This window comes from Sesamum indicum, linkage group LG4 (assembly GCF_026168435.1).
Source record: "Sesamum indicum cultivar Baizhima isolate 11 linkage group LG4, ASM2616843v1, whole genome shotgun sequence".
Lineage (NCBI taxonomy): Eukaryota > Viridiplantae > Streptophyta > Magnoliopsida > Lamiales > Pedaliaceae > Sesamum > Sesamum indicum.
In genome coordinates this window covers 17,278,321-17,302,988 of record NC_142660.1, presented here as the reverse complement: position 1 = coordinate 17,302,988, position 24,668 = coordinate 17,278,321, and the positions used below count along the sequence as shown (strand labels likewise).

At 36.0% G+C, this 24,668-nt stretch overlaps 2 protein-coding genes across 3 annotated transcripts; both read left to right on the top strand.

Moving 5' to 3' along the window:
• The first annotated feature begins 450 nt into the window (after nt 1-450).
• On the top strand, nt 451-3,232 carry LOC105179673 (ABC transporter G family member 1). The gene has a single exon (XM_011103322.3). It carries the CDS (start codon nt 719-721, stop codon nt 2,960-2,962), a length of 2,244 nt encoding a protein of 747 aa, XP_011101624.1. The 5' UTR covers nt 451-718; the 3' UTR covers nt 2,963-3,232.
• A 5,795-nt stretch (nt 3,233-9,027) lies between these two features.
• Nucleotides 9,028-24,210, top strand: LOC105179672 (structural maintenance of chromosomes protein). 2 transcript variants are annotated; one of them, XM_011103320.3, is made up of 18 exons: nt 9,028-9,409; nt 9,976-10,197; nt 11,514-11,609; nt 12,031-12,083; nt 12,195-12,291; nt 12,579-12,667; nt 13,675-13,792; nt 15,414-15,524; nt 16,013-16,089; nt 17,185-17,251; nt 21,530-21,595; nt 22,280-22,387; nt 22,539-22,669; nt 22,863-22,929; nt 23,014-23,081; nt 23,159-23,252; nt 23,404-23,474; nt 23,568-24,210. In XM_011103320.3, the coding sequence occupies exons 1-18, from the start codon at nt 9,260-9,262 to the stop codon at nt 23,947-23,949; spliced, it is 2,067 nt and encodes a 688-aa protein (XP_011101622.1). In that variant the 5' UTR covers nt 9,028-9,259; the 3' UTR covers nt 23,950-24,210. The 2 variants fall into 2 exon arrangements, with proteins under 2 accessions (XP_011101622.1, XP_011101623.1); XM_011103321.3 differs by having other exon boundaries at nt 9,030-9,409; nt 12,579-12,652.
• Nucleotides 24,211-24,668: the final 458 nt, after the last annotated feature.

Below are 24,668 nucleotides of genomic sequence, written 5' to 3'. Positions count from 1 at the left end.
TTATCCCTAAATTTATACTATATATTAAGGGAGAGCGTCTTTTTTAATATTTAATTTATTTTTAATTATTCATCTACCTTCCCAATTAATTTTCTTATAAATTTAATATTAATTTATTATTATATAAATATTTTATTTCAAATAAAATAATACAGAATTTGAATGCATCACAAATTATTAGTTAATTATAGAGAGTGTGTTCCTTTCTTATGTGAAGAAGCAAAGTATGAGGGAAGAGTTGGGTGTTAGTGATGACAAAGTATGCCTCATTTGAGTGGCACAGAGTAGATTACCATCCACACCTAATTTAATAACACAGAAAAGAAGCATCCATCCACATGTCTGTGTTGAATAAAACCAGACGTGTAGATAAAAGATTAGGAGGTGTAGGTCACCTCTCACATCTATCCTTCTCCGCTGAATCAATCCATATAAGTAAACACAGCAAGGATCCAACCCCCATCATGCATGAATCATTTAATTCAAACCCACACGCACACACACTCTTTTTTTAGCCTCTCCTGTGTATAAAAATACCCACTGTTTTCCCATTTTCTTGTCTGGGAGGAACAGAAATTGCAGTGGGGAGTTGTTAATTTTCTCCCTGTTTCTTGATTACTCTTCTCCTGTTCTTCTTGTTGGTGTACAACTCCTTACCTACTCGTTACCAGCTGCATATATAGTAATAATAGCTATACGTTTGTGAGGGATTTCTGCCATGTCGAGAGTAGTAGCAGACCATACGTCATCCCCGTCGCCAGTTCGGGATAGCGTTCCCTTTTACGACCGGAGAGAAGTGGCGGCGGAGATGTCACGGGCTGACGCGTGCATTTCTCCGACCCTTGGCCAGCTCCTGAAACGCGTTGGAGATGTGCGGAAGGAAGTCACTGGAGACGAGACTCCGGTGCACCAAGTGCTGGACGTGAGCGATACCAGCAGCGTTGAGCCCCGTTCCCTCCCTTTTGTTCTCTCCTTCACCCATATCACTTACAGTGTTAAAGTTCGCCGCAAAGTTAGTCTCACCAACTTCTTCCGACGACAGCCGGCCGCGGATCCGGATTCTGGTGAAACTCTTTTCTCGGCAACAAAAACAATTCTCAATGACATCTCAGGCGAGGCGCGGGACGGTGAGATCATGGCGGTTATGGGTGCGTCTGGCTCTGGGAAATCCACTCTGATTGACGCTCTGGCCAATCGTATGGCGAAAGGAAGCTTAAAGGGCTCCATCAGTCTCAACGGCGAGCAGTTGGAATCGAGGTTACTTAAGGTGATTTCCGCATATGTGATGCAAGACGATCTGTTATTCCCCATGCTCACTGTGGAAGAAACCTTGATGTTTGCGGCGGAGTTTAGGCTGCCGAGAACCCTCTCCAAGTCCAAGAAGAAACTCCGAGTTCAAGCCCTGATCGATCAACTTGGGCTACGTAACGCCGCCAAGACCGTGATTGGTGATGAGGGACATCGCGGTGTCTCCGGCGGCGAGCGTCGGCGCGTTTCAATCGGAATCGACATAATTCACGATCCAATCCTCTTGTTTCTGGATGAACCCACCTCGGGCCTGGATTCCACCAGCGCTTTCATGGTGGTGAAGGTACTGCAGAGAATCGCGCAGAGCGGAAGTATTGTTATCATGTCCATCCACCAGCCGAGTTATCGGATTCTTGGATTGTTGGATCGGATGATTTTCCTATCGCGTGGGCATACAGTTTATAGTGGCCCTCCTTCAAATTTGCCAGTGTTTTTCTCCGACTTCGGGCACCCGATTCCAGATAACGAGAATCGGACTGAGTTTGCTCTCGATCTGATTCGGGAACTGGAGGGCTCACCCGGTGGAACTAAAAGCCTGGTAGAATTCAACAAGTCTTGGCAGGCGTTAAAGAGAGGCAATCAAATGAATTCTGAATCCCCAGCAAATATTCTAAATTTGTCACTGAAAGAGGCAATAAGTGCCAGCATTTCAAAAGGAAAGCTAGTTTCTGGTGCTACTGCTACAAATGGTGCCAACAGCCCTACATCAATGGTTCCCACATTTGCAAATCCTTCATGGATTGAAATGGCCGTACTGTCAAAAAGATCATTCACCAATTCCCGGCGTATGCCAGAGCTTTTCGGGGTCCGCCTGGGTGCAGTCATGGTGACCGGGTTTATCTTAGCTACCATGTTCTGGAGGCTCGATAACTCGCCCAAAGGGATTCAGGAAAGGCTCGGATTCTTTGCATTTGCCATGTCCACAACATTCTACACTTGCGCTGATGCCTTGCCGGTTTTCCTCCAAGAAAGGTACATTTTCATGAGGGAAACTGCTTATAATGCTTACAGAAGATCGTCTTATGTTCTGTCACATTCATTAGTGTCACTTCCATCCCTCTTATTCCTATCACTTGCATTCGCTGCCACCACCTTCTGGGCAGTGGGCCTCGACGGTAGCTTCTTCTTTTACTTCTTAATCATCTTCGCTTCTTTCTGGGCGGGGAGTTCTTTCGTGACATTCCTCTCAGGAGTTGTGCCTCACGTCATGCTCGGATACACCATCGTGGTAGCTATTCTGGCCTACTTCTTGCTCTTCAGCGGCTTCTTCATCAACCGAGACCGCATCCCGCCTTACTGGATTTGGTTCCACTACATATCCCTCGTAAAGTATCCATACGAGGCTGTGCTGCAGAACGAGTTCGAGGATCCGGTGAAGTGCTTCGTGCGCGGGGTTCAAATTTTCGACAACACCCCATTGGGTGCAGTTCCAAATGCATTGAAGGTTAAACTTCTGGACAGCCTGAGCAATTCCTTGGGTATGAAGATCACCAGCACAACTTGCGTGACCACAGGAGCGGATATACTGCAGCAGCAAGGGATCACTGATCTCAGCAAGTGGAGTTGCTTGTGGGTGACTGTTGCGTGGGGCTTTTTCTTCAGAATTCTCTTCTACTTGTCCCTGCTGGTGGGCAGCAAGAACAAGAGGAGGTAACCGGCGGAGTTGATCAATCGGGCTGGAAACCAACACCTCTTTTGGCTCTTGTCTTCTTAACAATCTTACCATTTTGTATCTCCCTTTCCTTTGCTCTTTGCTATTATTCTTTCCTTCCTTCTGGGTTTTTTTTTTTTTTTTCTAAGCTTTTCCTAAGATGTTTTTTCAACATTAATGCTGAATGCCAGTGGGATTTTGACTAGCAAGCCGATCTCGTGTAAAGTATCTTGGTTGGTTGTAATCAAGCCTATCAATATCATGAATTGGATATATTCGTCGCTAAAGTTGCTCCAATCTGAACAAACTCCGGGAGTTATTGGGCTATGAACCACAAACACTATTCCGAAATGAAATATATTAGATTAAATTGGATTTCATCATATTTAAATAGATAGATCGTTGCACTCTCTTCCCCTGAGATTTAAAGTAATTACACGTAAACCTTTTATGATTTAGAAAGTTATATCTAACACCTCTAATATTTGCTTTCATCTAATAAGTAAGTCCCTCTATTGGTCAAAATTCACTAAATCTGAAGATATTAATAAAAAAAATTGAATGAAAGTTGATACTTATCCTCCATTGATTTATTACTGACTCATCGCAAGTTAAAATATTTTTTTTTACTAAACTATCCTTATCACAGTGAAGATATATCTACTATCATCCATTAACACATGAAAACGTATGAGTGGAATTTGGTTATAAAAATATTTATTTGACCTGCAATAAATCAGTAATAAGTCTATCGAGGGTAAATATAGATTTTTTTTTCAATTTTTTTGTTAATATCAGCAAATTCGATGAATTTTGACTAAACATGGGAACTTATATATTAGACGAAAGCAAACCTCAAAAGTACGAGATGTAATTTCCCAAACCATATAGAGTTTACATGTTATTACACTAAATCCAAAGAGAGGAGAATGTAAATTATCCAATAAATAAATTACACAACTAGTACTCTATATATATTTATTATATGAATAATATATAATTGAAGGATATGATTGCGTGATTGATTCAATTAGTCAACCAGAGGCCTAACAGTCTAATAAGAGCTTACGTTTTGTTTTGCTTTGCTTTGCTTTTGTGCATCTTCTCTCGATCTATTTTAATTTCAACAAAGAGTTATGTTAGGTGCAGTTGAATGGGAGTTGTACTGAACTTTTACCAGTGAACTATGACCAAATGTTATTTATTTCATTATATATATGTTATAATTGGTGTTGGTGTCCTTGCTAAGATTATTAACTTGAATAACAATATATATATAACTTGAATATTAAGTTTAAAATCTATTTAGTTTGGATTATTGCTTTTGAAAAGATTATTCAACTTTTTGTTTTTTTTAATTTTTAAGTTATGTATGTCTATGAGATGCTACTGAATAGTAATTGAATACTTATTTTTTCATGCATGATTTGTTTTTTTAAAAAATGCAAAAGAAATTATAACTTTTAGAAGTTTATGGTATTTGCTTCATTTTTTTGTAATTGCATAAAAATTTAAACTTGTAATTTTTTTATTGTAGTTTAATATACTTTTAAGTAATCAATTCTCAATTGTTCTTCTTAATTAATTTTTTCCAACTATACCAAATAATTTATTATTGAAATAAAAATTCTATGTTAATTTATCATATTTGGTTCAAATAAACATACACTAAGTAAATAGTAGTACATAGTGTTAATTTATAATATTTTGTTCTTATTATATCGTAAACGAATAACGAATTATATAACAAATAGTGGTCATACCTCAAATATTCAAATTACATTTTAGTTTATCTTACAGCAAAAAGTGTTTACTTTATAGGGGAAGTGATTTAATTGATTCATCTTTTAATCTCTTTTGCTTTTAAAATATTTTCTCTACATGACAATTAATTTAATTGATATTTTTTTATTATAAAAAGTAATCTAACTAATTCTCATTTGTACCTATGCTAAGAAATTTTTAATGCATCCTTTGAATTTTTTTAGTAATTTCATGTTATATCATAAGGGCATTTTTTCTATCTTGTAAGTATAATATATTATGCATATAATATTAAAAGAATTAATATGAGTAAATAAGTACACTGTGAAAAGTAAATAAGTGTGGATAATGTGAAAAGTAATCAATAAGAATCACTACATGTAATATAAAAGCAATCAATAGAAATTAACAAGGATATTATTTTACATTTTTATCTTTATTAAAATAATATTACAAGGTTAATTTAATCGAATAAAAAAAAAGAGAGCAACTTTTAAACTCATTCATACTTTTATAGATATATAGATAGGTTCCATATTCCTAGGGGGTTGATGGGTTGAGTGGAAGATCTATGCAGATCCAAACCCTATCACAACCTACGTTGTGGCTTCTTTTCCTTAGTAGACGAATGACTTCCTCCCACCTGTAAAGTGGCCACGTTGCTTGGACAGGCGATCGAGCTCCAAACTATCCCTCCTCGTGGGTCAGTGAACTTTCACTGCAACCACCTCTCCTCAAAGCCATAAACGGGTACCTGGGCTGAGGCCTAAGGGCCTAGCTCTCTTGGGCCTCTTGTACTTGGGAACTTTTTATTGGACCTCATGTGAGTTGGGCCCATTCTTGAGCCTAGTGTATTTTTAAGGCATCAGCAAATAAAGCCCATAGTTAAACCAATAAAGTTGGGTCGTGCATTTGATGACAACTATGAAACCAACTATCGGTGGTTGATCTAAAATATTTTAAATTGATAACCCTAAAAAATGGGCATTGAAGAGTTCTTTAGAAACTTGAATTAAATGATGCATTCATATAATGAGTGTTTGTATTTCATCAATGATAGATGTGTGACATCTATTCACTTTAGTAGGTGCTTGAAAAATGAGTAGTCAATTTCACTGAATTGACTCGTATGAGTTGTCAAATGGAAGCCATGTGGTATTGTCGGTATGACTAGAACCTCGTAGGTGTGACAGTCCAAAAATTAAACCTCTGACCTCAGGAACCACATTAGCTTTATGCATGGGGCAACTGTTGTTGGAATAGATGACTAGAAAGCCAATTGGAGATCCATTCAACAAATTCATATGGCCCAATATATCTTGGACTCAATTTTCTTTGCTTGCGGAATCTCAAGATCCCCTTCCATGGAGATACCTTCAACCTTATCACCTATTTCATATTTCATCTCCTTTTGGTGTTTTTCAAGGTAATTTTTTTGTTGATCTTGGGCTGCTTTCAAATACTTCTTCACTATCTGTATCTTTTTCACCGTTTCTTACACCAATTCAGGATCTTCCAATTGTCGTAATCCCTTAATATCCCAACATACTGGATTGCGACATCTCCTTCCATATAAAGCTTCGTATGGGGCCATACCGGTACTAGAATGAAAATTATTGTTATTTGCAAACTCCATAAAAAATTAGGTGATCATCTCAGTTGCCCTTAGACTCCATTGTACAAGTCCTAATCATATCTTCCAGGTTCTAAATTGTTCTTTCTGATTGCTCATCTGTCTAAAGATGAAATGCAGTACTGAAATGTAATTTTATGCCCAACGCTCTTTGTAAACTTCCCCAAAACTGTGAGGTGAATCGAGGATCTCTATCAAACACAATAGATACAGGTACTCCATGTAATTTCAAGATTTCGGAAACGTACAACTCAGCTAACTTATCTAAAGAATCACCGAGTCGTATCGATAAGAAGTGAGTTAATTTCATTAATCTATCCATAATACCCAAATAGCGTCATGCTTCCTGAGTGTATGTGGCAACCCTATGATAAAATCCATAGTAATCTTTTCCCACTTCTATACTAGTATTGATAAAGATCGAAGTTTACCTGTTGGCGCCTGATGTTCTACTTTTACCTACTAACATGTTATACATTTAGCTACGAATTCTCCCACATCCTTTTTTATTGTTTGCCACCAATAGTACAGTCTTAAATTCCGATACATCTTTGTAGTACCAGGATGCATGACATATGATGCATTATGAGTTTCTCGCAAAATCTCCCTTCGTAACCCATCTACGTCGGGTACACAAATTCACTCCCGTTCGCTATCACTCCATCAGTTCTTATTGAAAAATTTGACTTCTTACCCTGTTTCATTCTCTTTAGAATCCGTAATAAGAAAGAATCTTGAGTCTGTGCTTCTTTAATTTGATCACAAAATTTGACTTAAGTTGCAAGGTTGCCAAAAATCCTTTCATTTGACCAATTTTCAATTTTGTATTCATAGATCTCATTTCCAGTAGCAATGTCAGATTGTGACTTCCCAAACTAGCTAATGTACTTGAACTCTTTCTACTCAAAGCATCTGCTACCACATTCGCTTTTCCTGGATGGTAATCAGTAGTATAGTCATAATCCTTCAACAGTTCTATCCATCTTCTTTGTCTCAAATTCAATTCTTTTTGCGTCAAAATATATTTCAAACTCTTATATCAGTGAAAATATAAGATTTTCTCCATACAAATTATGTCTCCAAATCTTTAATGCACAATTGAGGCCAACTCCAGATCATGCGTGGGATAAATTAACTCATGAGTCCTCAGCTAGCGAGATGCATAAGCAATTACCTTCATATGTTGTGTTAATACACGACCCAAACCCTACTTAGAAGCATCTGTATACACTACATATCCACCGCTACCAGACGGCAAAACCAAAATCAGAGTTGAGGTCAATCTTTTCTTCAACTCATCAAAGATTCGTTGACATTGTTGAGTCTACTGAAATACTACTCCCTTCCTCAATAACTTTGTCAAAGGACTGATGATTATGGAGAAGCCCTCGACGAATCCCCTATAATACCCTGTTAACGTCAAGAAACTTCTGACTTCAGTCGCATTCTTCGGTACTCTCCATTTCATAATAGCTTTTACTTTTGAAAGGTCGGGCATAACCCCATCACCAGATGTTGGTCATACTCCTCCCTACTCCTCAAATACACCAAAATGTCATCTATAAAAATAATAACAAATTGATCCATGTACTCTTGGAATGTACGATTTATCAATGCCATAAATGCTTTTGGTGCATTTGTTAACCCAAATGACATCACGAAGAACTCATAGTGACCATAACGAGTGTGGAAAGTTATTTTTGGTATGTTTTTCTTTGCTATCCTCAACAAGTCAATACAAGACCTCAAATTGATCTTTCAAAATGTTGTAACCCCCTTTAATTGGTCTAGTAAGTCGTCAATTCTTGGCAACGAATATTAAGTATGCAATATTAAGAATATATATATATGTAAACTTAATTAGCTATACTTACCTAAAATCTCAAAACAATTCAGTTAACACGAAGAGCTGCTCAATCCTCCACTTTATAGTCACGTCCTATAATAAATCATAATATATATAATAAATACCTTATAAATATCGTAAATTCTAAATAAGATATTATGTGATATTCGTATATTTCCCGACAATCTTTTTATATTCTATTTATATCGAAATTCAACTTTGCATTCCACTTTTTTTTAAATACTACATTTCTAAGCTTCTCAAATATACATTTAATTTATCAATTTACTCATAAGAATTTCTTTAATCAAACCCCTTAATTCTTTATAACTATCGTTTTTAATAACATCCTTAAATAAAATTATTACGAAAATCTCATTTTTCTTTTCAGTAACCATAATATTTCTCAAATAAAACTTTCTAATATTTTTTAAATATACTTTTCGAATATTTCTATAAGTTTCCATCAATTTATTGCTGCTATAGAATGTAATTAAAAATCAATACATATAATTATGCATTCAGTTAATAGGCCCGACGAAATTAAGTAAATTAACTATATTAATGATTAAATCTAATAAATTTAATAATTTAATTACTCAACTACAACAATTTTAAATCAACTGAGATATTTAATTCAACTTACATATAATACTATAATTTTTTTATTAATAATATATGATATATGAATAATAAATAATAAAAAATATATAAAATATGAGTCGGATCCGGACAGTCCGGTATAAAATTCTTACCCCGTCGGAACACCAAAAGCAATATCAAATCGGCCCCAAATAGAACGGGTTCGGGTCGAAAGCCCAATTGCCATCTCTATCCGCAAAGCTTACACCAAGCAAATTCTTACCCAGGGATTCAGTCAATTTCTCATCTCGCCGAAGCCGTGGAAAACCCCCCAAGACACCCAGCAACTTCAATTTGCATGCATTCTCTCCCCTCGCATAAATTCATTCAGAAGATCGCAAGGAAGAGAAGTAATCAAATTTACTGATTGAGTAGAAATTAGAAAAAGAAGTCTTGGGATTGAGAGCTACAAATAATGTCGTGGTTGCGATCGGCGGTCAACAAGGCAGTGGAGGTGGGGAACAAGAACAACCTCACCCGCACCGTGAAGAACTATGCTGACTCCGTCGTTCATCAAGCCGGCCAAGCTGTTGCCGAGGGCGCCAAACTCCTCCAAGATCGCATGGTAAATTATTTCTATTTCAACCATTTATCATTTCCTTTGTTAATTTCAAAAAAATTGATTGAGGTGGCTGTGTATATTTTTCTGGAGTCAAACAGAATATTTTCAACTTGGATGTGGGGAAATTAGTTTGTATTGAGATGAAACAGAATAGTGCAAACTTGAACTTTGTTAAAAATTAGTTACTTTGTTTCTAGTATTGTGTCATTGAAGGTTTTCACGTAGTATGCATAGAAGCAATGTTGACACAATATTGATGGATTGGATGGAGTTTTAAAATATATTAGTTACTTGGCTAAAGAACTTTGCTTTCTTACTGTGTGCAAATTTTGATTTTAATATTATTTGGGTTTAATCAGTAATAAGAAAAAGACGTTTTAAGCTAGTACTTTGAAGCCGGTAATATAGATCAGAAGATATCCACTACCTGAATATAAGAAAAGGAATATGAGTTCTTACATTATGAAAATGTTCTCATGATCTATTTTGATTAGTATCTCTTAGCCTCTTACTGTACTTTGTTTTGACCTTTTGCCTCTACTGATAAATTCTCCAATTAATCTTGTCAGGGTGGTCGAAACATTAAAAGCTTCAAGCAGACTGTGCGAAGGTTGGAAGAGGCTTCCATTTCATGCAGGGGACGCGAGAGAGTTGAGTTGATGAGACGATGGTTAGCTGTCCTGAAAGAAACTGAAAAATCTTATGGTATTACTCTTGAAGATAAGGACAAGAACAATGAGCAGCATCAACTTGTTGAAGAACCAAAGGAGAGCCCAAGAAGACAGTCAATGGTTAGCTAGCTATTTTTTATGTATATGTATAGGTATACTTTTATTTCATTCTAGTATTACTAAAAGCGAACTCATCCTCTTTTCCACCATTTCTTCTTTTTACTTCATCTTGATATATTTCTCTCATTAAAGATACGGATTTACCAAGGTGCTAGCTCCCGTGGGGCTTAACCACAATGTTCATAGCTAGCTTGTATGCTTTGTGAAAGTAAAGCACATATAGTTTTACCCATATATGCATAAAATAATATAGAAAGATCGATATACTTCACCTGGAAGCAATGAACCTTTAATTAATCTGAACTAGATCATCAGAGCCAGAATATCTTGAAATAGGACTTATGTTTAATTCTTCTAAACCTATTGCAGCAGCCAAACTATAAATTTTATAATGGAAAAACAATAGCCATGATTTGGATGAAAAAGGACTAAAATTCAGATCCTGGTAAAGCATTCCTTGAGTGCTCAAGTTTCTGTGCTTCCCTTCTATGAGACAACTGGCAAGGGCATGAATTAGCCAATGGGAGCTTCCTGGTGCACTTTGAATAAGTATGCCATTAATCCCGGAGAGTGTAAAGCTGGTTTAATATTCATAAGTTGTTTGCTTTGAAGAATGAGACCTAATAGCGGTTTAGGCTGGGTATGTGCTCTTTGCTCTCCATGATCTGGAGTACCTTGAAGTGCAGCCTTAATAGGCGAACTTTTGCAGTATAGCATTTGATTTAAAAATCTTTGTACCAACTATATCAACTGTTTTGCTCTTCCTATACTGATTTACATTTACAGCCTTTAGTTTTCTTATGAATCTCACGCGCTTTGGTTTTCCCTTTAGCTTTTCTCTTTATACCCTTTAGTTTTCTGTATTTGTTATCCTCTTAGCTCTTTCTATACTGAATTTCATACCCTTTACTTTCTTGACACCTTCTCCAATGTTGGATGGAGTTCTCAGTAATTCCTGCAAGTAGATTTCTCTGTTCTATATATAGGACATGAGGCACCACAGTAGCTGAACTTGCATATAAAATTTATAGATTTCCTACTAAGCGATCTACTTTTTGTTGTTCTTACAACTTATGAAGACTAATCTTCCTTGCATTGGAGTTATTGACAAAAAAGGATTTGTGTCTGGTTCTTGCTGTCACCGTCGCTTGATAAAAGATGGAATTTTACCTGTCTAAAATTCTTAATATGAATCATGTAATTGAATCTATATTCACCATTCATGATTATTTGCCAATTTTGGTTGTCTTTATTCCTGAATCAACTTATCATGGATCCAAATTAGTTATGTTACATAATCTCTTTCAAATTGGCAGGTGTTGTACTGGGACCCAGATATGGGGGGTGAACCTTTGACTTTTCGTGATGTCTTTCTTTGCAGTCAGGCTTTGGAGGGAATATCCATATGTATGGTATGTCATTTAGGTTTGATTATCTAAGTCCAGGTATTTTCTGAAATGAATTTATGTGCAGTTCATGAACTTTTAACCATGATCATGCTTTCATTTATAGGGCTAGTAAGATATTGGTTGTTCATCTATTGTGTACAAAAGTCACTGGTATGAGTAACTGCAGCAGCCAATAATTCTTGGCCCAAGAATGCGTTTAAACTTTGGGCACATGTTATTGTTTCTTGGATATGCTACATTGTGAATTTTATGGTACATATCTGAGATATGTATTAATTGGGAAAACTCTTGAATTCATTGATTGGTCAAGCCTTACGTCTTGAGCTGTATTCTCAAATAACAATACTATGAATGTAAAAATTAGATTCTTGCTGTTTTGTACAGATTATTATCTGAATTTGTTCTTTTCTTTTGTTTGATTTAGATTCTTGAAGCTCCAAATGAAGATGAAGTTTCTATGCTCCTTGAATTGTTTGGGTGAGTTATTTCACTATGTTAGCTGATACGATATTGGGTCCTAACTTAGAGAGAGCATATAAGATGAAATATTATTGTACTAGGTCTTTCTACTAAATTGTGCACATGCAGTCTCTGCCTCACAGGAGGGAAAGAAGTGCATAATGCAATAGTGAGCAGCATTCAAGATCTTGCAAAAGCTTTCTCCAGCTACCAAGATGAAGTATTGGTACAAGTTCAAACCCAATTTTATCTATTTGTGGAAAGCTGCTTCAATATTGAAAATAGTCTTGGCTGCACGATTGTAAATATCTTCTCCAACACTGCAAATGTATTATGTCTGCAGTGATCTCATATTGCAATGCCCTAAGCTTGAATTAGGGACAAATGTAAAGACCTCTAGCTTCGTTTGTTAGAATGCAAGCTGAAGATGCAAGTCATATGCCTTAATACTGGATCCTATGTATCTGAATTTTGAGTGTCTAAAGTAGCTGATAATATTACTGTTTTGGGTAGGTTAAGAGAGAGGAATTGCTTCAATTTGCTGAAGGAGCCATCACAGGGTTGAAAGTCAATGCTGATGTTCAGAGGTTAAAGAATGCCCAGTTTGTATACTTATTTTCGCCTGCATGTACTTTCCCTCTTGATGAAACATTTGGTAGTTTACGTTAAGTGACTAATGTATTAACATAGTATTACATAATTTCGCCTGGTGACGGCATTATTTCTTGGTAGAACTTAAGTCTTCCGGATGTCTTAGTTTTATTTGTTCTAGTTTAGGTGACAGGGTCAGGGTCAGAGGATGCAAGTTTGTGTGCAATTTCTATTGCTTTTCAGTGGAAAGAGGCTGCCATATTAAGAGATTGTTTTAAAAATATATTCAACTTTTTAAAATTCAAGATGCATTTCTCCTGTGGATAGTGATGATCTGTGTACAATTGGCACATCATTGCTAAATATATCTTAGAAAAGCTATCACCATGCACTTTTGTGATATATACTGTAAAATGAATGTAATTTGAATGCAGGAAATAAGTACCTGAAATGGGTTTCCTTTTCACTTCCTTTTCTATGCCCTTCAGAATATGCAAACTAATTCAGTGATTACATGCATCATATGTTCTTATGAGATAGTAAATAGTGATTACACAGAACATATGTTCATATGAAAATTGTTTCTTATTGTGGTCATGTGTGGGCATGGCAACAAGTTGTAATGTACCTCAATTTGAAACGTAGTCCACATGCTGAACTAAGTACTGCAAGGACCCTATGTCACTTTTAACTATTTGATAATTCTCAAGCTTGACTTCAATACCTAAAGAACTAGAAAATACATATTAAAGCTACAACTACATGAACTTGACTGCAGCTTGGAGAATTGGAAGTTATTTCAGATTGACTTGTAGAAAAGTCCAACCATATTTATCTTATAAAAAATTCGAGCCAATTTGAGCAGTGTGTTCTTTGGCTTTATGCCTTTACCCTTTTCATATGAGTACCTAACTGAATCTTGATTGAAGATGATGGGTTCTTTAAAGGAAAGGGCAAGGTGGTGGTTCCACTTCATGGAATGAGTTTTTTCTTACCTTTGACCTATGTCTACAAACAGAATCAATGCAGAAGTCGCTGTTTTGAAGAAACAACTGGATGAATTAGGAGCATCACATAGTCATGGTGGTGATGTTCATGAAACAATCATTAAACAGAGCACTGCTCCGACAATAGAGGTGAACATAACTGCAGCCACCTGTTCTTTTATTGAACTTTTGGTAGCATCCTTCTCAGTGGGGTTTTATTATGCCTTTAGTCAATTGCAGGTTATAAATGTGACTGGACTATTGATGTATTGCTCAATACTTGTATCCTCTCTGGTTCATTATATTAATTTGGCTTCATATAGTGCTTTGGTTTTCCGAACTAATTGAATAGCTGTTTTTGAGTTTAGCTCATATCTATTGTTTTATGCTTAATCCTGAAACTGGAAATAGTTTCTTGAGCCCATTGCGGCATCAGGGACAAGATATAACTGAAAAATAGAATTGGTTAATAAGTGCTATTAGCTAACTCATAACCATATATAGTAGCTTATATTTTACTATGAAATTGGGTTTTATATGGGAAGTTTAAGGTCTTTACCAATGGTCATGAAAGACAAGCTTTTCTTCGTTCTAACAATCCGGAAAAGACCAAACCATGTAGCCAAGCATTACCGAGTTCCTTGCATGGTCGATAGATATCCATAAATATGACTGAAATATTTAATTTGGAAAAAGGCAATAAATGGGGCAACGATGAATGCACAAGTGCATGTACATGGAATGCATAAATATTATGTATGCATAATGTATGTGTATGACATATATTATCTCCCCCACCACAGACACACACACACATTACTGTCCCAGTAATCTAAATTAATGAAGCAAGTCATATGTTCTTTTCCAGAAAAGGTATGCTGCAAAAAGAGTATAACTTTGATTTTCTTCACATGAAAAAAAAGAAGCTTGATAATGTTCTACTAGATCCTGCAGTCTGTTGCATTTCTCAAAATGTTTTGCTTAGAATGGCAGCAATAATTTTTTTGAAATTTTTGAAAATCATGCTACTATTATTACTATTGGTAGGTAAAGCTATTTCTCAATTTAAAAAAATGATGACATAAATAATTTAGAAGATAATTATAAATGATTTATACTTTTTATTGGGAATTTCATTTCCTAATTATTCCTCCGCTTTGAAATTAAAGCAATAAAGCAACTGTGTTCATAATCTTTTCACAAGAACTACACTGCTTAAAAGATTAAAATACAATTTTGTCGAAGATTCTTTAATGTGAGATACGACATTCTTTATATATGTTTATTTATATCTATAATCAGTAATGAGATGTGGTATGAAGGATCAGTAAAATGTCCTACTACATAAGCATTAAAATTTAAATACTGAAGTTACACCATCTTAAATCGAACTGGTAAAAAGCTTATGCTCCTATTTGTGTCTTGGAGTTGTTTAATGATATGTTCTGCATATGATTATATATAAGACATGCATATAATTTCTTGTGCTGAATGCTGGCTTCTTTTTGACCCCTTTATGTCCAGCTGCGAATTAGCTGAAGCAAGGCTCGAGTTGTAGACAACAAAGAAAACCCATTGTCTCTTTTGTTTTGTATATATTTGGAAGAAGTTTGCTCTGCTGGTTAAAACTGCAATTATTTCCAAGTTACCTGCATAAAGACTCTCTATTCCAAGGCAAAAATCTAGCAATAGTGTTGTTGTGTATCCAATGATCTAGATCTGCTGAATTACAAGTATGACTGGAATTCTGTCTAACTTTTTTCTTTATTAGGATCTTAAAGCGGCACTTGCGCCTATCCGAGTTTGTTCCAGATTAGAAGGGCTTCTACTGAAAAAGAAAGCTCTTAGATATGGAGACACAGCTGAAATTCATTCTCAAAAGGTATATTTGCGGGCCTTCTGCTCTGGTTATAATCTCACTCATATTCTTGCGGGACACAGTTAATAGTCATTCTCAAAAGTCATACTAATAGTTGTCTGCCTGTTTATATTCTGAGGTTTCATTTGTTCTTGGAGTAGAGCACCTTTTGATGTTCACATCAGGATTACCTTGTCTTGTTTCTATTGTAGATTACATGTGTTAATAAGAATCATATACTGACATTTGCCCATCAAAAATGTGAAGGTTCTTTTCGTCACACCATTTTTCTTCATTAATACTTTGTCAGTTCCAGTTTCTTGTAATCTTTGTGTCCTTTGCCTCCATAGGAATAAAAGACCTATAAAACTTGTGCGAGCATACCTGTGGAGGACATCTCCTTCAAGTTTTCTGAAAAATCTTAATAGATTAGTAATCTGCTTCAAGTTGTCTAAGAAAAATCTTAATGGCATTATACTCTAGATGTCTGAATCTGTTTTTAAGCATTACAGGTTGATAAGTTGAAAGTCTTGTTGGAATCTTTGGCGAGCTCTTCCTCAAAAGCTGAGAAGCGCATCTCTGATAACAGGTATAGAAGTGTTTATGAAAATTGTATTTTCTTTATTCTAATTCTTTTCAGTTATTCACACGCCTTTGATTCATTTGACACTTACCCTTGTTATTCTTGTGCTAGAAAACTCTGTTGTCATTTTTCCTATTATCTCGTTTTCCAACTCTTTTTCCTTATTATATCATACAAGTTATGTTGATAATACTATGCGAACTATTATCCTTTCCACTCTCTCATATGACCTATTTTTGCTGTAATGATCATCATTCTTGTTTATATTCTTCTTTCTGAAATATATTTATACCTTCTGTTTCCTCACTGTTTGTTGGTTTTAATGTACAGGACATAATTTTTCATATCTTGAATGGATTCTGCATAATCATCAGCTGTTTCATTGTGGATGTAATATTCATTATTACCTTGAACAACGTAAACCGTGGATAGCATGAGGCAATAAACAGAACCAACAGAATAACATACTTGACTGCCAAGTATCTTATAACAACTTTTGGGGTAATAACCTAACAATGTTATAGTGTTAATAAATTAAGCAAGAGAAAAATTTGGGATGCAATTAAATATCAAGTAGAAACGATGAATAAGACTAGCAACTGAAGGTGTGCTACCAGTCAAAACTATCATGACAAGCTCCCAGTAAGATATAGAACCAACCCTAAGAAAAGATCAGTCTCATCAATTTCAAAAGAAGTAGTAGAATAGCACTTTCAGAAAGGGTATTTGAGTGAGCTCCTTTCTATCTATAGCGAAATGTTGCCCTTTTATAAACTAGTGTATAGTCTTATGCTGAGGTCTCTACTGTATTTATTCTTCTTCTGAAGTGAATTTATTATGATAACCAGATTGTTGGTGTACTATGCTTGGTGGTAAATACAATGAGGCCTTGTGGAATTTCTTTCCCAATTCTATTTAGATCTAGGGCAACTGTAGGTAGATTTGACTGAGCACCTTTATCTTATATGTATTACCGTGTCTGACAGGAATCTTTGATGTAAACAGTTTAGACTATATTTGTTTAATTTCTGAGTCTCTGTTTAATTTTGTAATTTTCGTTGTTGCTCCTATCTAATATATCGCTTCATAATTCTGTGGCAGGCTTCATAAAGAAGATGCATTGAAGTTCCGAGTGAGCAAAGCCAGTGAAGTTAGTGAAATAGAAAAGGTAATGTCTCCCGGGACTGTCATCCTTTCATTCCTAGGTACATGAAGTCTAGAAAAACTGGGTATGGAATTCATTTGTCAATTTAGATTTTAGGAGGCACAGATACATCTGAAACTGAGGATGATAAAGTGAGATTATCTGTGACAATGTCAGAATTGTTTTATTTACTCGATGAGCTGGTTTTTATATTTGGTGAATAGAAAATGACGCTCTCAAATGCTTAATGTCTTGCTTGATATACCCCCTGGTAGCGAGTGACAAATTTTTATTGAGAAATTTGTGAGAGGCATTTCCCACATTTTGTAATTCTCTGTCATGTTATGTATGACTTCAGTCTGTATTTAGATTTGAATTTTGTTTGGTGGATATTTAATGAAATGCAGCTCAGCTCAATTGTATTAGATGGCAGAAGCAAGATGTCAGTGAGTCAGTGACTCATTTCGAGTAACTGATGTGTAGAGCCGTGATAATCTATGGTTCAGAAGGTCCACTTACCATTCTTTAGTTGCTAGTGCTTGATTACTAGCTTAGTAAGTGGAGACTAAATTGTGATGCAGGAAATTTGCTCCACATAGAAAATTAGAGGGTGTCTATATAGTTAAGCAAACACAGTAGATTAATGAAAAATGTAAAAATTGAGAGAGTTGTTATTGCAGAGGATTCATTGGGTTTGAGTCCCAAGAAGAGAGTGTGAAGCCCAAGAGGACAGAAGGGAAAATATGAAATATTAATGATGATTACCCCTAATCATAACCCTAATGCACTATTTCGTAAGAAACAAATATCCTGGACTGCTTTAATAAACAATATCACCTAAATGTCCTCACCTAATTAACTTTGACAGAGCTTAAACAATTCAAATGGCATCTAAGTTTTAAAACATGGGACACACTGGAAAATTGGCCTGGCCCAACACATACCAGACGGAAAGTATGTGTTGAACACGGCATTGATACGTGTTGGAGAAGCTTTAGACATGTCCATACATAAGACAGGAAAACGAAAAATTGAAACCTGGTGTTGGATAGGGATATGCATTTTTGAGACAGCAACATTGGGATCTGTTCATTTTATTCCACATGCTTCTTCAAAATATCAGATCTTGAACTTCCAACATTTGGAGATTTGATGGGCAAAACAAGGCTGCTTAGGTTGAGGCAATTGATAAAGATGGAAGGATGGCCAATTTCATGGTATTGTACCACGGTTGGTGAAGGAGGATGTAGGATAGTTGATTAGTGGCTGAATAAGGGTACTCCATGAGTGTTAAGAGGAGTTGCTGGCTGAATCAATGAAGTAAGAGAAGAAAGAATGATAGCGCACAAAAGGAAATCCTGTGGGCCACTTACTTATGCATTGTTAAATGGCCATTTTGCTACAAATTTAACATGACAGACTTGTGAATTGATTTATAAAATATAAATTCAATTAAATGACAAATATATACCAAGAATGTTTTGTGTATTACTTTCTAAAATGAAAAGTGTTGGTCTGTATAATACATTATAGAAATACTTGTTACTGTGTATTGGTATATGGTATCTATGTGTGGAAGCATATTTGATAGCTACCGTGTTCTTCTCTTAATATTTTCAGCATTATCATGTATCAGATTGTGTCTGTGTCCAGAATCATAGGGAAAGCAACTTAAAACAAAATTATTTACTGAGACAGCAGTCATTTCCTGCATCAGTCTCCCCATGTTTGAAAAGAATTTTGCTCTACCAAAAACGTTGGAAGATATTCAGATAAGGTTTGGATTTAATTTGCTGGTGCTCTTTTTTTGAAATGCATGTACTCACTTTAGTTGGATCCCCTAACCTTTCTCTAGAAATATGTGATATATTTTCCGCATCTAGCTAACTTTCTTAAGTGAATGTCAAATATCACCATTTAACTTTGATTGTCTGTCCATTCTTTAAGTATATTCTGTTCGAACAAATGAATGTTTGACTAACTTTCAAGTTGTTGGGCAGTTGAACCAATCTTCTTGAGAATGTTACATGGCCCAAAGTTTTGGCTTTCAGCTTATGATACTTGCCCTTGTGTGATTTTTCTTTTCTTATTATGTAACTGCACCGACCAGTATCAATTCTCCTTCAAATTTTTGTTCCTTGAAAAGTGGATGCTGAATTACAGATGTGGTGAATTAAATAATTTATTCTAATCCTGGTGGCTTTGAAAATTTCTTTAAGTATGCTCTACAGCTGTTTTGTGTTTGACTGTTTTCTGAGAATAGTGACTTCTGTCACCTTCACACTATCATAAATTCTAGATGCATATGAATATGTGTTTTGGGCCCATATATAGGGATTGAATATAAGGTTGCATTCAGCCAGGCATTGGTGGGCTTGCCTGTCTTAAACTTTCACGCTATCCACTGTCCTAGCCCCTCAATTCATGTGACTGAGTGCTCCAGGGTGGGCAAGGTTGTAGGTTTACTATATTTCTGTAATATGGTTCAAGGAGGCCACCATGGAGAGATAGCGGAACGCTCGTGATTGGGGATCTAAGGTGTCAGCATCAACAGAAGTTGTACAATAATCTTGTTTATGTGTTGACTATATAGACAGTTGCATTATATTGTTTGTTTAAAACGTTAGTTTTTATTCCATGATATTTGATCTACCGTTGATATTGCATCATGTGCATGCACGGTCCTTACTGAGCATCAGTTCACACCTGACATTATTCTATAGATGAGTTAGAGGAGCCAAGATAAAGAATGATTGAGGGACTAGAGATGTGAGTAGGCAATAGTTTGTACATGACGACTAGAATAGTTTGCGTGGTCTTATGCTTTAGCTAGAATTAGGTGTGTATACCCCTTCAGCCTGGGTTGTTAGGTAGCACTTGCAAGCCGTGTTGTAAACTATTGGGTTGTGTATATTCTGGTGCCCCTTTTGAGTGTGTGTAGCTCTGTTGAATGACTTCTTTCAATCTTGTAATCATAATCCTTTCCTGATCTATTTATAACTTTTATTCAGACCTAGTCTCGTCTTAATTTGGATACATATACATTTGGGGCATAAGTCATGACAGCTTCCACAGTGAAATCTACAAGATAGATTTTGAGACCAAGGAGTCATCTGGACAAGGGTTTTTTCCATGCCAGCCTCAATTCTTCAGTGCTTCTTTGGCTACAAAATTTCACCACTTTATCATAAGATACTCTCACATGCCTTCCCTACTTTAAAACATATAATGATGCCTCTAGTCCACTTCTTTGGTGCAGTCATAACACAATATACCACACAACGATTCTCCTTGAGTAGGCAAGATATCCATCTAATTCTTCATCATATTAATGATATATTGATTCTTCAAGTTCACACACTTCATCTTCAAACATAACCAAATAATGGCTTCTTTATGGGAAGGAATACACTTTCGTGGTCTATTTCTCCACAAGTGAAGGACCTATTTGGAGCGTTGTTGCCTACAGTTTGTACGCTGTACTAGCAAAATTTTGTGCTTTATACCTTATAATTTCCTTCCTCTTTTTATTTATTGTCAAACAGCACTAGCACTTCACCCATTTACGTTGAAGTACTTATAGGGTAAGCTTTTTGACCTGATTATTTACAACAAATGTTTTGAATAGCAGCTCACTCCCGTATTTAGCATTATTCTATGTGGTGGGAGGTTGCCTTGCAACATAAAGCGTTGTACCTTTTTCATTGAGCATCTACTTGAAAAATGCAGCCACACCTGTTTCATCAGTTCTTAACAAGATGTCATTTTCTCAATATTCTCATCCAACCCACCCAAAACTCAGAGAGAGATTGTCTTCTGCTTACAGTATGAATTGTCGTCTACTTTAGATTTTGAAATCTCATGCATCTGCTGCATAATCTGCATGGGTAAGTTGTTTCCTGAATCTTCCTTGCATGTGCCATGACATTTCAAGGATTGTTTTGTCCTTGGCGAGCATTATTCTCAGGATGGGCAATCTGAGTCCATTTGTCCGATTCTCTTTACTGATCAACTTAAGTGGAACAAATAGAACGTCACTTCATTGTGATGCAGATTGCAGAAGAAATGACAGGCCTCAGAAAGATTATGTCTGTTATTTCCTCGAAGTCTCTCTTTTTTCCGCATTACTGTGAGATTTTGTTTCTTATGTGTTGTCAAAGTTATTGAATTTTCTTTGCAGGCAACAAAATGGTCACAGTTATCCATGTGGTCATGGGAGATAATTGGATTAACTATGTGATGGCTAGTTGAATGATTGCTGCTTTCTGGAAGTGGTTATGTGACTCGATTATTCTTTTCCAGGAACTAGCAGCTGAAATTTCTGTTCTTGAAAAACAGAGGGATGAACTTGAAGCTCAATTGAAGAAGGTTTTCATCCTCTTAACTTATCAACTTTGGGACATTGTCTGATGAGATAAATGACATGTACCCTGGTGTATCATGGTGTTTTATTTTTTATCTTTCTACTATTCTTTTTTATATTTTTCTATACTTGTGCTCTTACGAACGATTGCCTAAATTGTGGCTGAATGAGAGTGAATAATCTTCGCAAGTCGTATGTGAGCTAATTTCGGAGAATATTGAATCATGGTAGTAATATGATGTAAGGGAGCTGGGATTTAGTTTGTTTCTGACTGTATTGGTCCATACAAGGGCCACAATGCTGAAAACTGAAAGAGGCCAAGTCTTGGTTTAGTTCTTGACCACCATTTAAAGTTTGAATTACTGACTAAACTTTAAACAGTAATTCCATAGGATTTGATACAATACTGTTGCTGTTCTTTTGGCAAATAGTCTCTGTCTCTCTCTCTCTGGGTTGTCCACATGCAAACTCTGCCTTCTATAATTGTAAGAAGATCATGAGTCCAGTTTCAATTGAGACAATTCGTGAAAGGCCTACGGTCCTTCTCATTTTGCTTTTACAGTAACTTATATATGTATTTTCAGTTGAGACTGATCTTTTTTATGTGGTCTGCCAGTATCAATGTTTCAGTTGATTTCTTCTTAATGATGTCATTTGATTGTTAATGGGGGAGCATTTTGATGAAAAAGGTTAATATCTCCCTGTCTGCTGTACAAGCTCGTCTTCGCAACGTAGTGGAAGAGAGGGATCAGTTCTTTGAGGCCAATGATCAGATTGTTGCCCATTTAAAAAATAAGGTCTGCTATGCATTTCCTTTGACTATTTTTCCTTATCCTGTCAAACCACATAGATGAATACTATATATTGCTAATTAGGTTACCTACAGGAGCTCTGAGTTGTTGTTTCAATTTTTGGTTGCAAGCTTGACATGTCTTTACAACTTTGCAGGAGGATGAACTAGCAAAATCCATTACTTCATGTCGTGCAGAAGCAGATGTTCTTAGTACATGGATCAATTTTTTGGAAGATACATGGTCTCTTCAGTGTTCATATGTGGAGACTAAGGAGAAGGAAGTCAAGTATGTTTCGTGAACTTTGATGCCGTCTGCTTTAGCGGCAGGAAAGCCCTGATCTTAAATACGTTAATTTAAACTTCAGTACTTCAAGTTTTTTGTGATTTTAGTGTATGCCTATCTATTACTTATAAGCTTTATATTGCTAGTCACAGTATCTGAGCTTATATTGTTGCTACTTTCTATTTGCATTTGGAAGTGCTGAATTGGAGAGACATGAAGGTTATTTCACAAAGTTGGTCGGACAGCTGCTCTCTTCTTATGAGGTGCTTCTTATTTTTTTCCACTTCCCCTTTGTTAGTTCTTGGAGAAACTTGTGAACAATCTCTCTCTTTCCCATTTCGATGCAGAAAGAGTTGAGACCTTTTATTGATCGCATTGGGAAGTATGTGGAGAACTTGAAGAGCTTAAATGAAGGGTATTGACTTGTTGGCAATAAAAAGATAGTTGGATGACCCCGATTGAGTGCATTCCTGATGCTTCTATTCTTGACAGGTTGGCGATGACATCTAAAGTGGAAGCTGATGTTTCCGAAATGTTGAACCCAAGGAGGAATCTTGAGGAGGAATACCTGGATTATGAAGCTAAGGTAAAGTGTAACTTCCTGGTATCAGTATGCTTTTCTGCAGTAGCATCATTTAGATGATGCATTTTATTTCACTATCAAGATTAAAGCACTCTGTAATATTGCGATATCCAACGTTTCAGGAAATTTATGTGTTTTATTTCTTTAATCACAGATAATAACAACTTTCAGCATAGTAGACAACATGAGAGAGCAATTCTATGCCCAACAGGGGAAAATCTCCAGGTCTGACTGTGCATGCTTATTTGTAAGTTTTCTATGAAGACTCACAATATGAATGTACTAAAAGTATTTATTACTGGTTTTGCATCCATTCAGTAAAGAGAATCTGAAGGTTAAAGAGCTATTTGACAATATTGAGAAGCTAAGAGAGGAATTTGAATCCATCGAAAGACCTACCTTAGAAATGGAGAATCCAACAAAAGAGACAGACATATCCTCTGGTGAAAAGCAGCAGGAAAGTGTTACAAATTCTTTTACAGAACAAGCAGCAAAGGAACTTAATGCTGGGAAAGTTAACAATGACCCTCAGCCACCACCAGTTAAGTCAGAGCAGGTGCTGGACCCTGAGGCAGAATTGGCAAAACTGGAGTCTGAATTCGGAAAGGTAAACCGGGATTACTCTGCAGAAGAAATTGGTGAATGGGAATTTGATGAGCTTGAGAGGGAGTTGAGATCTGGTGACTCGTCAAGAAAGTAGATGTGTCAAGTTATCAAGATTGGTAAGTATTTCATACCGTTCAATTGCCAGTTGTACAATCTAGATGAAGGATTTTGAACTCAAGCATATTTTGGCCTTGGAGTTCATTGTAACGTTTCTGCCATTTCAATATATTTGTTTTTCTGTAAATTCTCATACAACCTTGTATGAACATCTGTAAAATCAGAGGATGTTTGGCGCTTGATGTATGTAATGTATTCAGCTGAGTATGGTTAAAAGATGTGATTGTCTTGGGACTCACTTTATGTGTAAGGTGAACTATATAAAAACCCAATAATGCTGGGACATATTACAGTGAGCACTACCACTATCTGTGCTGTTTCACTTATTCTTTGAACTCGGCATAGGGCATTCCCCTTTTTCTGGACCCAAGGCTTGCCAGGTGAAAGACATTGTTGGATGAGGAATTTGAGTGGAGCAGCTTCCTATAAAAACACACAACAGGTGTTTTAAGATTTATCAATCAACAAGAAGATAAATTTCGTGTGCGAAGGAAGGGTATTAGCTTGTTCGGTTGTTTGATTCCGATTTAGCCTAGATCGTGTCGAAAAAAAATTTGGCAAAATTTTCCCCCTTTGTTTTAAAAAACGAAACTAAATAGCCTTGTGTTAACAATATAATGCTTTCTTAAATTTAGTTCCCTTGCCTCTTTTAGTTAATTGCGGCTAACTATGTTAAATTTTATATCAATTAATCAC